The 13,861-nt window shown below is 42.7% G+C and overlaps 1 protein-coding gene across 1 annotated transcript in view; it reads left to right on the plus strand.

Moving 5' to 3' along the window:
- The window catches only part of asic2 (acid-sensing (proton-gated) ion channel 2), a gene marked incomplete at its 5' end in the record, with an annotated part of 362,882 nt that overhangs the window by 283,239 nt on the left and 65,782 nt on the right, over positions 1–13,861 (plus strand). Inside the window, 1 exon segment of the mRNA XM_084329317.1 lies at positions 2,711–2,838. Within this exon segment, the coding sequence (XP_084185443.1) occupies positions 2,711–2,838 (128 nt within the window).

The raw sequence follows: 13,861 nt of genomic DNA on the forward strand, positions 1-13,861 counted from the left end.
CGGGCGTGATTTGAAGCGGTCTGGGCAAGCGTGTAGAATTTCCGTCTAGAATTTCCATAGCCGCATTTCGCGGAGACGCTCTCTGATTGGCCAACGCGGCGATGCCAGTTTTTTCCTTAGCCACAGTTTGCAACATGTTCGAGGCTGTGTGTTGTGAACTTGTGATTCAGTCTGGAGTCTGGACAGTGGGCAGTGAGTGGAATGGATATACATCGACAACAGTCTGGGGGACAGTCAGTGGACATACACTTTATTAAGCCCTCCGGCTGGACCACGTTTCAATTAAACAAAGTGAGTTAATTCTCTCTCTCTCTCTCTCTCTTAGCCAACTCAGCTAACTTTAGCTGCTGTTAGCCACTCAGCTAATGCTTAACTAACGCTCGCTCGCTCGCTCTCTCTCTCTCTCTCTCTCTCTCTCTCTCTCTCTCTCTCTCTCTCTCTCTCTCTCTCTCTCCTGTTATGCTGCCTGCACCCGCCGTGGTGTGTGTCTCTCTCTCTCTCTCTCTCTCTCTCTCTCTCTCTCTCTCTCTCTCTCTCTCTCTCTCTCTCTCTCTCTCTCTCTCTCTCTCTCTCTCTATGCGTGTGTTTGGAGACGGAGCGAGTTTGTTTCTAACGTTTCTATTTATATATTGTGTTTCAAGTTGTGAATTAGACTGTACTTTATTTGGCCAATGCGTGGTACATGTTTGGTATAGCGCCCCCTAGCGCCCCCTCTGGAGAATAATTCAGGAGCCGCCACTGGTGCCAGTGTCGTTTTCTTCTGATTACGGATGTACCAACGGGGTTTGATACAGTGTGAGACAGCTAATGAGATATCCAAGTAAAATGACACAATGTGGAGGCAAGTCACGGAGCAGCAGGTGACGAGGTGATTAAAGGCTAAAAACACTGTTATCTTTCAATAGCTATAATATTTAATATAGGTTTAGCACTGCAAAACACCGGCATTTATCTCATTGAACAGAGCATTGGCACTAGAGGCCCACAGCGCCCTCTGCTGAATGGCACTGGATGTGTTAACAGCTTGAAATTGTTTACCTTTAACCCTCATCACTACCTAACCTCAACCCATTACCCTAACTTTATCCTAACCCTGATTCTAACAATAACCCATAACTCTGAAATGGCCTATTTTAAAGTGAGAACTGGCCAGAATGTCATTGCTTTAAAATATTTTGATCATCTGTCTATCGAATAGACTCACAACAGCATGTGCAAGTACGCATGTGCGCACACACACACACACAACCACACACAAACAAACAAACAAACACACATAAATTTCTTGAGGTTTATGGTTCTATTTTTCACTTTGAGATCTAAATTATGTTAGACAGAGGCCTATTTTAATAACTAATACATTTGGTTAGCATTTTTTTCTTATGTAAACAGGACCATTTCATTTAAAATGTGTAAATATATGTATATATTGTTTTATTCAATGTGTTCAATTTAATGGTAGCATACATTCTGGTCAGATAGGTAAGAAGATAAGAAGATACTTTCTTTATGAAACTAGATTTTCTCTTCAACATTCAACACACACACACACACACACACACACACACACACACACACACACACACACACACACACACACACACACACACACACACACACACACACACACACACACACACACTTGGTGCTTATTTTAATCTCCCCGCCCCCTCATCTTCTCAGATGTTTGTACAGTGAGCCGTGCAGGTGTTTGATAGAGGGGTGTTGGCTGGTAGGCTGACCTTTTCTCTGTCACAGACAGAGGTTCTGGGCCCTCATCCCCAACCCTGTGGCCTGATTGAGGCAGCTGTCTTGACATGGTTGGCGGGGGACACTTTGACTGAACAAGCTGCTGGTGACATGGGAGGGAGAAAAGTATTGATTTCAATAAAGCCTCCTTATTTCTTTACCCGTAATGCTTCTTTGTGAGAGAGAGAGAGAGAGAGAGAGAGAGAGAGAGAGAGAGAGAGAGAGAGAGAGAGAGAGAGAGAGAGAGAGAGAGAGAGAGGGGGGAGAGGGAGGGGGGGGGAGAGAGAGGGAGAGAGAGAGTGAGAGAGATAGATAGAGTGAGAGAGAGAGAGGAAGAGAGAGGAAGAGAGAGAGGGAGGAGAGGGGGAGACAGAGAGAGACTCTGTGTGTGTGTGTGTGTGTGTGTGTGTGTGTGTGTGTGTGTGTGTGTGTGTGTGTGTGTGTGTGTGTGTGTGTGTGTGTGTGTGTGTGTGTGTGTGTGTGTGTGTGTGTGTGTGTGTGTGTCTGTTTGTGTCTGTTTGTGTGTGTGTGTGTGTGAGATGCTGAATGGCTGGATGAAAGTCCTTTGATCTCCTGAGTCAGCGGAGAGAGAGAGAGAGAGACGTCCTTTACTTTCTACCCGTGTTTGATGTCGAGACAAAATGGGCCCACTTGCCTCGGAATGGGTGTGTCTTATTAAGTCAAGCTTAAGTCTTAAGAAAGAGACTGAGAAGCTGGGAATTCATCTGAACCAAAGGTGGTTTTAAAAAAGAAACGGAAACTTCAATCGCGGACTCCCTGAAACGCCGGGTGTCAGCTGCACGCCGTCTGCCGCATGCAAATAGGCCTCCCCCCCCCCCCCCCTTTCCATACGCTATTCATCTCTACCAGCCACTAAGGCCTAGCTACCTCACATTGTACGTTTGTTTGTTTTTCAGTGTAAATCAACTGACAGCCTGTGTGTGTGTGTTTTCCCCTCCAGAGGAGACGGCATTCGAGGCAGGCGTGCGCGTCCAGATCCACAGCCAGGCAGAGCCTCCGTTTGTCCACGAGCTGGGCTTCGGGGTGGCCCCTGGGTTCCAGACCTTTGTAGCCACGCAGGAGCAGAGGGTAGGTGTCCGTTAAGAGTTTTGTTTGTTTACGTATTCATTTAACATTTTCAACGTCTCATTATTATTCTAATCATGAGTTCAGCTTATTTATCGGAGATGAGAAAACTCTTCAAAAGGTAACTTTCCATACGGTAATGGGGGATTTTCTGTGTGTGTGAGATTGTGTGTGTGAGATTGTGTGTGTGTGTGTGTGTGTGTGTGTGTGTGTGTGTGTGTGTGTGTGTGTGTGTGTGTGTGTGTGTGTGTGTGTGTGTGTGTGTGTGTGTGTGTGTGTGTGTGTGTGTGTGTGTGTGTGTGTGTGTGTGTGTGTGCGTGTGTGTGTGTGTGTGTGTCTGTGTGTGTGTGTGTGTGTGTGTGTGTGTGTGCACTGGCGCCTGACCAATGGAGCATGTGCAGCAGCGTGCTCATTCTGCGTCTAATTTACGAAGGCTGGCGCTAATTATGTGATCAGTGCAGAAAACGTACCTCTGGTAGCGTTAAGGGCTTGAAGCAAGTCATACAAGAGTACAGGAGTTTCAATGTAGCCAAGGATGAAAGGTAATAATAAGCTATTAGCAAAGTTGCAGGTGTTTTCGGGGAGGAAGAGTATTCTTTATTGAGGTCATCATCTTCAGCTGGTCACTGCTGGAGCAGATATCCAATCATATTTTGATTGCCAAATTGATATTAGGGTTGTTACAGTTTAGCTATGTTTTCTCTCTTTTTTGTTGTGGTTCTCAAAGTGGGGTCTGGGGACCCAGCAATATCTTCCAGCAGCAGTAGATATGCCATATTGTATGTGTGTAGGCCTAGGGTGCCGACTTGGCCCTTTTAAAATAGCATGATTGATTCAAGATTCAAGATTGTTTATTGTCATATGCACAGTTAAACAGACAGTTTGCCATACAATGAAAATCTTACTTTGCTAGTCCGCCCTTCACCCAAAATCACACAATAAAAACGTAAACATATTTAAATACAAGCGAGTGCTAGAAAATAAGGTAAATAGATAACAGTGAGTTTACATTGCAGGTTCCGATCAGTATTTACATGAATGGAGGTGACAGTGGGTCACAGCAGCAGTTAAAAGTGTCTTTAGTGATTCATAGTTCGGGGGGGAAGGGTGACAGTTCACACCAGTCACAGCAGTAATCAGGTCAGTGTCTTTAATCTGTCCTTAATTATGTTGTGTGCTCTCCTGGTGGCCCTGGTAGAGTAAATGTCCTGTAGTGAGGGGAAGGCTGCTCCAGAGATGTACTGAGCAGTTTTAATCACTCGCTGAAGTGCCTTCCTCTCCTTAGCAGTGCAGTTTCCATACCAGACCGTGATTGAGCTGGTAAGGACACTCTCAACCGTACTTCTATAGAAGTTGCTGAGAATTTTGGGTGGCCAAATTTTCTCAGCCATCTTAGGAAGTACAGTCACTGGTGGGATTTTTTTATTATCTGTTGGGTGTTGTGAGCCCAGGTGAGGTCCTCGCTGATGTGGGTACCGAGGAATTTAAAGGTTTTAACTAGGGATGTCCGATATTATCGGCCTACCGATATTATCAGCTGATATTGGCATTAAAATGTGATATCGGAAATTATCGGTATCGGTTTTCATTTTTTTTTACATAATATTATTATTATTTTTTTTTTTTTACATTTATTTCACCTTTATTTACCCAGGCAAGCAAGTAAGAACAAATTCAGATTTTATTTATTGTCAAAAGTATGCATAATGTTGTGTTAATTCCATGGCAAGATATATGTAATGTTAATTACCTGAAATTATTATGTTTTTTTGGGGGGGAAACCCTGCATATATCGGTATCGGTTGATATCGGTTGATATCGGTATCGGAAAGCAAGAGTTGGACAATATCGGTATATCGGTATCGGTAAAAAAAGCCAATATCGAGCATCCCTAGTCTTAACCCTATCCACCTCCGTCTCACCTATGTACAGAGGTGTGTACTGTAAACTCCTCCTCCGTGGGTCAATAATCATCTCCTTGGTCTTGTCTGCGTTCAAGGAGAGATTATTGTCCTGACACCAGGCCACCAGTTCCGCCACCTCCCTTCTGTGGCATGGTTCAATTTACATGATTGATGTTCAAGGTTTTATTTGTCACATGCAACATGCAATAATACCTGTAAGATGAGCAGTGGGATGTTTTTCCACTTGCTTACAATGCGCATGACTAAGCAAGGTAAATATATAAATAAAATCAACAATAAAAAATAACAATAGAGAACAAGACAGTATATGGATTATTAATACAAAATGAGAAAGATATAGCATACATGAAAGGTTGTATGTTGGATATTCACATGTTTATTTACAGAATGTAGATCCATGATGGCTATATCGACACAATTGAGTTTAAAGAACATGGGCGCAAATTGATGGTACTGTACAGTAATATCAAGATAAACATCCCCAGATGTATAATAATATCGTAAACAACAATAAGGACACCTTTCCTCATTCAACTGAAACAACCACTTGGAGTAGTTAAATGACCTGGCCAGGCGTACTGAAGGTTTCATTCAAGACTTAACTGCTATAAATTGTCACGTGTTTCAGCTACTTAGAGTACTACCTTTTGTTGAAGATGCATGGAAGACAAACATTGCCCCTGGACAACAATTAAGGTTAAGGGTAAACATTTACCTTGGATTAATGGTGATCAACAAAGGATTCTTGTTCTGATTAGAATACAAATATCTTGGGCGCCTGCAAGTGGTGAACCATGTAACTCGCTGCGTCGCGAAGCGGCCGACCCGGGTTCGATTCCCGGACCTGCCGTCCTTTGCCGAATGTCTTCCTCCCGCTCTGTCTCCCATTCTTCCTCTCTCTCTCTCTCTCTCTCTCTCTCTCTCTACCGGACTGCCCGGTAGTAAAAACAATAAAAACCTACCAAAAAAAAATAATGCAAATATCTTTATTGTCAAGCCCATTTTACATATACCCAAAATTCATCATCTGCATTTAACCCATCCCAATTAGTTAGGAGCAGTGGACAGCCATAGTCCTGCACCCGGCGACCAGCTCCAGCAGCAATGTACAGTATACATGAAAACACAGGGAGAACATGCAAACTCTACACAGAAAGTTTTGAACCCAGGACTTCTTGCTGTGAGGTCAACAGTGCTAACCACTGTGATTGGAATGCATATAAACATTTAAGGAATATACTGTATGTACAACTAAACCAAGAAACGCTAAATCAAATTATTATAAAGACTGTTTAGCCAATTATTTTAATAACCCTAAACAGTTTTGGAACAGATTCAACAGTATAATCAATAAATCCACCAAAGGCCTACTCATATTAGAGTTGAAATTAAACTGTTTTGTATTGATCCCTCTATAATTACTAATGACTTCAGCCAGCACTGTTCTTCTGTCTGCAGTTCACAATGCTCAGATTTGTATCTGATATTTTCATTGAATAACTCTACATACAGTAGCACCTTGAATATAAATATGTCCTATTTATATTCAGCAGGCTATGTGGGATTTAAGCTCCCATAGTGCTGCTAGTCCAGATGGTGTGGAGATTTAGAGTTACCCCATTGCATAAAGGTGGTGATCCTCTCAATCGCAATAACTATAGAGCTTTTTCCATAACAGTATAGTATAAGTGTTTGAGAAATCCATTTATTTCCACTATCTTCCACTTTATTTCAGACCTATCTTTTCGCACTGCTCTTTTCAAATTCCCCATTGATTTATCGTCTTCATTGGACAATAATATACTTACAGTACAGGTGCTATATTTATAGATCTAACAAAGGCTTTTGACATGATTGATCTCCTTGACAAACGCTGTGCTCTTGGTCTTTTGGTTCAATTCACATCTTCATCACGGACGTCAGTGTGTCTTTTATCAGAGCAATCAGTCAGATTTGATGATCATGGAAAAAGGTGTACCTCAAGGTTCATAGGGCCGTTGCTGTTCTGCATTTTTATTAATGATCAAATCTATTTTGCTTGTCATATTCAATTATACTGTATGTAGATGCTACCGTGATTTATTCCAAGTCTGACATCTCACAAATTCAGTGTACTTTAGAGGCTGACTTTGATGCAGCTCAAATATGTTTTTCTTTTAACAAATGTCTACTGAATAAGAAGTCTTCTAATATGTTGTTTGGCACAGGTTCTGATTTTTTGCATTCAACCAATAATTGGTTGATTAGTTTCTTAGATGGGACACAACTAGAGAAAGTGGAGGAATTTAAATATGATTCTCAAGTTTCTTTCAAGCCCCATATTGACTCAGTGATAAAGAAAATAAAGATAATGTCGTTCTTTCAACTCTTTCATCCTACAGGTTAGGAAAATAAATTGAATAATAATTTCACAGTTGATATTACCAATAATAGATTATGATATTGTCTATCAGAATACCTCAGAAACAAATAGTCATCCTCTCAATGTAATTTATAATAATAGTCTGTGTAGATTTTGTGGTGTCTTTATAGAACCCATCACTGTTTTATGTACAAGTCGCTAAAATGGTTAACACATAAATCTAGAAGATTTTTAACTGGTTGCAATTTGTTTATAAATACATTTTCTTTAACTATCATTACTTAAAAAAGTATTTAATTCCATATAGATCATCGTATAATCTAAGGTAGTGGTTCTCAACTGGTTTATCCTTAAGACCCACCCTTTTCCTTAGACATTAAGTTGTGACCCAGATTTCTTACATGTTTGAACCATTCAAATGTATTTCACAAAGAATACACAATGCCTTCAAAAATTCAACTAGGTCCAAAAACCCAATGGAATAAAAAGGCAGACTTATCTTTTGTTTCCTTTCTAAATGGCGTTTCATTTTTGATGACTTCATGCTACCGGCACTTTGCTGCACACAACACACTAAGGTTCTCTTTTGTCCTCAATGTAAAAAAAAACCATATTTAATCTGTGTAGTCTGTGTCATATTTCCCTCAACTTTTCTTTCCCCACTCACATATCCAGTTGAGAACCACTTTGTTCCTTGAATCTCTAAAGAAATTGTGCTTTAAGTCTATCTGATTGGAACAACCTGCCCAGTTCACTTACTGTAGATCTATAACCTCCCTTCATCTATTTAAGGCAGCTCCTTTTACTTATCTTCAAACGACCTGCTCCGACTTATAATTATACTTGAGATGTGGAAATAATTGTGTCGGTGCATGCAAACATATGTATGGGTTTTGTATGGTATGTGTACATTTACTGCATGTATTTTGTGTGTGTGTGTGTGTGTGTGTGTGTGTGTGTGTGTGCGTGTGTGCGTGCGTGCGTGCGTGCGTGCATGCGTGCGTGCGTGTGTGTATTAGTGTTGCTTTGCTTCATGCATTGCATTTTCTGTACAGTATTTGTGTCAAGGACCCCCTTGAAAACAAGATGTTTCGAGGGGTTTATCCTGCTAATACATTTATATTTCAATGTCAATTTCCCTTAGTCTTCTCATAGATCGTCATTGCAGCATAAAACAAAAGCATGCATGCATTGATGATAATATCTGCAGGGCAATATGACAGTAAACATCTGGCATTCATTATCAAAGGGTTGACAGAAAGGGAGAAACCTGTCAGAGCAATAAGCCGATAACAGCTGCCTTGGTCTTCCTGCTCTTCAGAGGTGACACATTTCAGCAGTGGTGGGTGGAAGAAGTACACAGTTCCTTTGCTTAAGTAAAAGTAGAAATACCCAGATAAATGAAATGTAGTGGAGTAAAAGTATAAGTAAGTTCCCTAAAATTTAAATACTCACTTAAAGGGGACATGCATTGCTATTCCTTTCACTATTTGGGCAACTTTACACAATTCCTGTGAGTCTATGGGGGGGCATAATCCCACGGGACAATGCATTGGTAACTTGTTTCAAATGACAATATATACCCCTGTGAATATTATTGCACGGATCGGAATATGGGCGTGCGCGTGAGAGCGTGCGCAACGATATTTTGACAGTGATATGTGAGTGCTCCCGACTGCGGGGCAGAAGCTCCATCCCCGCCATGGGCGGAGTTTATGGGGGTGCAGGGGGTGCATTGCACCCCCTGGTGGCCCGGGGTGAAATCGCTTTTTTTTTTCTTTTTTTTTTTTTTTTTTAATCAAGATTCTTTTTATTTTAATAAAATTATAATAATTGTGAGAAACAAATCTGAATTCTATTATGTTTTGTTTTACAATACATTCATTTTATAGTAGTAATCATGTCACATTATATTATTTTCGTAATGACTTGCGACGGAAGTGAGTCAGTCAGACAGACACGCAGCAGGTACATAGGCGGAGTTTGAACTTGAACTAACCCACCTCTGACCTCTTCCTTCCTAGTACACGAGTCACACGACCTACCTTACCTGTAGTATTGGAAAACGACGTTTTGAAAACGTAAAGTAAATATGGATATCCGTAAATTTCTAAAGCCGCGGCCTCCACCCGCACCCCCGCACAAACAAAAAGAGCCACAGCCGCGGCCTCCACCCGCACCCCCGCACAAACAAAAAGAGCCACAGCCGCGGCCTGCTCCACCCGTCCAGCAGCAGCATCACCCGCCAACAACGAGCACCGGCGCCACAGCTGCTACCGACCCCGTAGAAGAGTCACCGGCGCTGGGGGCTCCAGCAGAGAGGCAGCTGCCCCCCGCACCCCCAGCAGAGCAGTCACAACCACCGTGTCCGGGCAGTTTGGACACAACAAACCCGCCGCCCCCCCCACCTGCCCCGGGGCCATCAGTGGAGGTAGTGGATCATGGTGATCTTGGGGAAAAACACGGCTGTCCAAAGCAGCCTATCTTACAGCAATTCCCCACAAAGTTAATAGCAAAAAACAACCGTTCATTTTCCACCTTCTATTACGAGACGCATGCGTGGATGGAATATTCCGTTTTAAAGGATGCAGTGTTTTGTTTTGCCTGCCGACACTTCCAGAATGACAGCAACGTCGTGGACTCATTTCGTAATACCGGCGTGAGTGCCTGGAATAAACTGGGCTCGAAACTGGATAAACATGCGATATCCGATGCCCATAAGAGTTGCATGATTAAATGGGATCACTTTAAAAAGAGTGCATCTTCAGGGTCTATTGCAGCTAAACTTTCAGAAAGTCACAAAGCTACTGTAGAGAAGAACAGGTTGTATCTGTCCAAAGTTGTTGATATTATTAGGCTATTGTCTAAACTTGGATTGCCTTTCCGTGGACACAGGGAGGGGATAGATTCAGAAACACGGGGCAATTTTATTGAGGTGTGCAGCTTCTTCTCTAAATATGATAAAGGATTTGAAAGCATGCAGACAAATTATTTTAATTCAACAAGCCCAGAATTCCAGAATGAAATAATTGATATCTGTGCAAACTTGGTTTATGCAGATATTGCAGAAACAGTACAAAATACTGGTTTCTTCAGTATTATGGCAGACGAGGCCAGGTCCTCTAAAACGGAACAATTGTCAATTTGTTTAAGATACGTTGAGCAGCTTGAAATCAAGGAGCGTTTTCTGTGTTTTATTGATTGCTCAGCATCTCGTGGTGCAGCTGCTATAGTGGACGCTATAAACACAGGACTGGAGATGGGTGGTTTAAAAAACATCACAATTGTTGCTCAGAGTTATGACGGCGCCTCCGTAATGTCGGGTCACGTTTCAGGCGTGCAGCAGCGCATCAAAGAGACCTATCCGTACGCAGTCTACATACACTGCTTAGTTGGCACACAAACTAAATCTGGTGCTTGTTGAGTCTTGCACTGCCAACCGCAGCGTGAAAACATTCCTGAATGTCATTGATAAGCTGTACTGTGTATTTGCACAACCGTCAAATCACCATAGATTTATTGAAATCCAGAAATCTCTGAATTTGAAGCAAACTGAGATTGTACAGCCCAGTGAAACGAGATGGGCATGCAAGTGGAAATCTGTGCATGCGGTTAAGACCCACTATTCCGCTATTATAGCCTGCCTCAAAGAAATTAGTGAAGAGGGAGGAAGGTGGTCTCCTGACGCCACTGGCCTTTATGAACACTTGACAAGAATGTCATTCATTACATGTCTCATTGTATTTGAAGGCATACTGCGTACGATTCATGTTACGCACAAGTGCCTACAGTCCACCAATTGCACACTCTCCGAAGCTGTAGGATACACTAACAATCTGAAAGCGCACTTCAAATCTCAGAGGCAGACAGATGCATGGAGCGACGTGTGGGAATCAGTCAAAACGTTCTGCAAGGACAACAACGTGCCTGATGATGATGATGCAACCCAAACTGCTGTTGACCCCGATGCAGCGACAGCACCCAAACGTAAACGGGCCACGAGACCTCCCACTGCCCTCGACAGTTATTTGGTTACGTCTACTTTGGGCCAAAGGGAAATGCATGAAACTGAACGTGACAGTGCAGTAGTGACTGTGACAGTGTCAGAGGGTGACACTGACACAGCAGAGAGACACACACACACACCTGGATTTCGTCACCAACACCTATTTCTACCTGTACTGGATACTCTCATCAGCGAACTGGACAGGCGATTCACAGGAGAGGCAATACCACTTGCACAGGCATGTGCAGCAGTGTTTACATGTGACAAAAAAGGAATCGAACCTCTCCTGGAAAAATATGCACAGCCGCTGAAAATCAACCCTATTCTGGTTGGATCAGAGATGGATCTTGTAAAGGCGTCTTGTGACACAGTTGTTTCACTTGATCATCTTAAAAAGACTGTTACAAAGGGCAGCTATCCAAATCTGTACAAGTTGCTACAGTTGGCACTCACTCTACCCATTGGATCTGCTACCACAGAGAGAAGTTTCTCTGCCATGAGAAGGATCCGAAATTGGCTGCGATCAACAATGGGTGATAAAAGGTTTTCTTTTCTGTCCATTCTGAACATTGAGAATGATATAACGGCAAAGCTGGAACCGGAGAAGATTGTGGAGATTTATGATGGACGCAAAAAAAGGCGCTTGACTCTCCACTAGGTGAGAGTTTGTTTGTACAGCCTTTGACAAGACAACCTACTGTATGCATACGTGTGCGCGGCTGTGCGCTTGGCAGAGTGTTGCACAGTATTGTTATTTTTGTATGTCATGTTTGGTACAGTAAAGTGGTCTAGTGGAGCAGCAATATACTTGTTGTGGTCTTTTTATTTTAGTATTTCCTTCTTCAAGATAATTTTTATTTTAATAATTATAATAATTGTGAGAAACAAATCTGAATTCTATTATGTTTTGTTTTACAATACATTCATTTTATAGTAGTAATCATGTCACATTATAAGGCGAACCTTCTGTAGTGTGGCAGACTGGCAGTGAAAGGGTTAACGCGGCCAAGCACCAAGCAGCAGCAGCAGAATGCCCCGCGGATAGTACATTGTAACGCTTGTACAAAGCCACTTATTCTGAGATGATAATTAATGTATCTGGATAACCAATGCACGGATTTTGTCGAGGCAGGTAGCGTTATTTCGGGAAAATTGATATCTATAATCTGGTATATTTTTCGTCCACGAAAAATGGAGGCTGTAATAATTATTATTGCTCGAGAGTCTCTATGAATAATAATAATTAGAGCCTCCATTTTTCATGGACGAAAAATATACGAGACTATAGATATCAATTTCCCCGAAATAACGCTACCTGCCCCGACAGAATCCGTTCATTGGTTATCCAGATACAGATGAATTAGCATCTTAGATACCTAAATAAAATTAAAAATTAGGGGTTAGGGCATTGTAAAAACGCTAAAATAATAAAATAAAGGTAAAAAAAATCTACGTGCGCGCATATATAGTTCGCCAAGCAGTCGCACCCCCTGGCGTCAAGTTCAAACTCCGCCTATGATCCCCGCGCACACACATTTACACACACTCCGCAGGCAGGGGCGGAGCTATAGGCGCGGCTGGGGAGGCAGCTGCCTTAGGGCCCGCCCACCGTCTGGCGGGAGGGGGGGCCCGGGCCCCGGGCCCCCCCTCCGGCCCCGGGCCCAGGCCCGGGACTGAATGGAGTTGCCGTTCGCGTGTGGGACTGGATCGAACACAACTGGTGGTAACGGCAACTGGGACTGGTGCGTTTGTTTTGATTCTAGGCTCCTCCCGTTTTGCCAGTACTGTGGTACGAGTACGACTGATAGCGTGTGGTTTAGGAACAGGGCGTTTTGCACAAATCCAGCGCTCCCTTTCCTTGGCTGTGACGTAGCCACGTAAATCTCACAAGCAGCGCGGAGGTGATATTTTTCTCTGATGTCGCGTTCACGTTACGTGGGAAGAATCGGAAGAATCAGCTTCCGACTGGGAAAAACCATTCACGTCAGCCTCCTAGTTGTAATTCCTACTAGGACATATGGGATTTTTTATAGACCCCGATATCTCCCACTTCGCGTCACGAATTGCGGAAGTATGGATGTGGGCGTTTTGATCAAGTCAATGCGTGAAGGCTTCCTAGTTGTAGCAACGAGATGTCCTCTGGTTCTTCCGCTTCTTCCCACGTAACGTGAACGCGGCACAAGCAGCGCGGACGTAAACAACAAAGATGCCGTCGGTACTAGGAATAGTTTCAGAGGAAAAAGATCGCTTGCTATTTGTAATAAATGCAATGCAGAAGTTCCACGAGGAGGGAAAGGGGCAATAAGCTATAACACATCCAACATAATAAGTCACCTGAAACATCACCACCGCTACCATGGTGTATTAAAATCCGAAGACGCCGAGCAGCTAAAGGGGACATTTACCGAGGACCAGCACACAGTGTGGATATATTATGATTTAACAAGTCTTATCTGTCCAGGACGATGACAACATTATTGCAGGTAAGCTAACTAGTACTACTAACGTTATCACGCTAGCTTGGATGCTAACTAACGTAATGTGAATGAATGAATGAATGAATGAATGAAAACTTTATTTAACAGATTGCAGAATGGGTACAATACAGTACGGCTCGTTAAGGGGATGCAGACCAGAGAAAGACGTTTGTCTTGTTTACATCAGGGTCCCCCATTTTCAATTCATAGTGATCATAGAAAACATATACGTTACCACCTAGCCACAATCTATGGT

The sequence above is a fragment of the Notolepis coatsorum genome, assembly GCF_963971535.1.
Source record: "Notolepis coatsorum genome assembly, chromosome: 14".
In the NCBI taxonomy this organism is placed as follows: Eukaryota; Metazoa; Chordata; class Actinopteri; order Aulopiformes; family Paralepididae; genus Notolepis; species Notolepis coatsorum.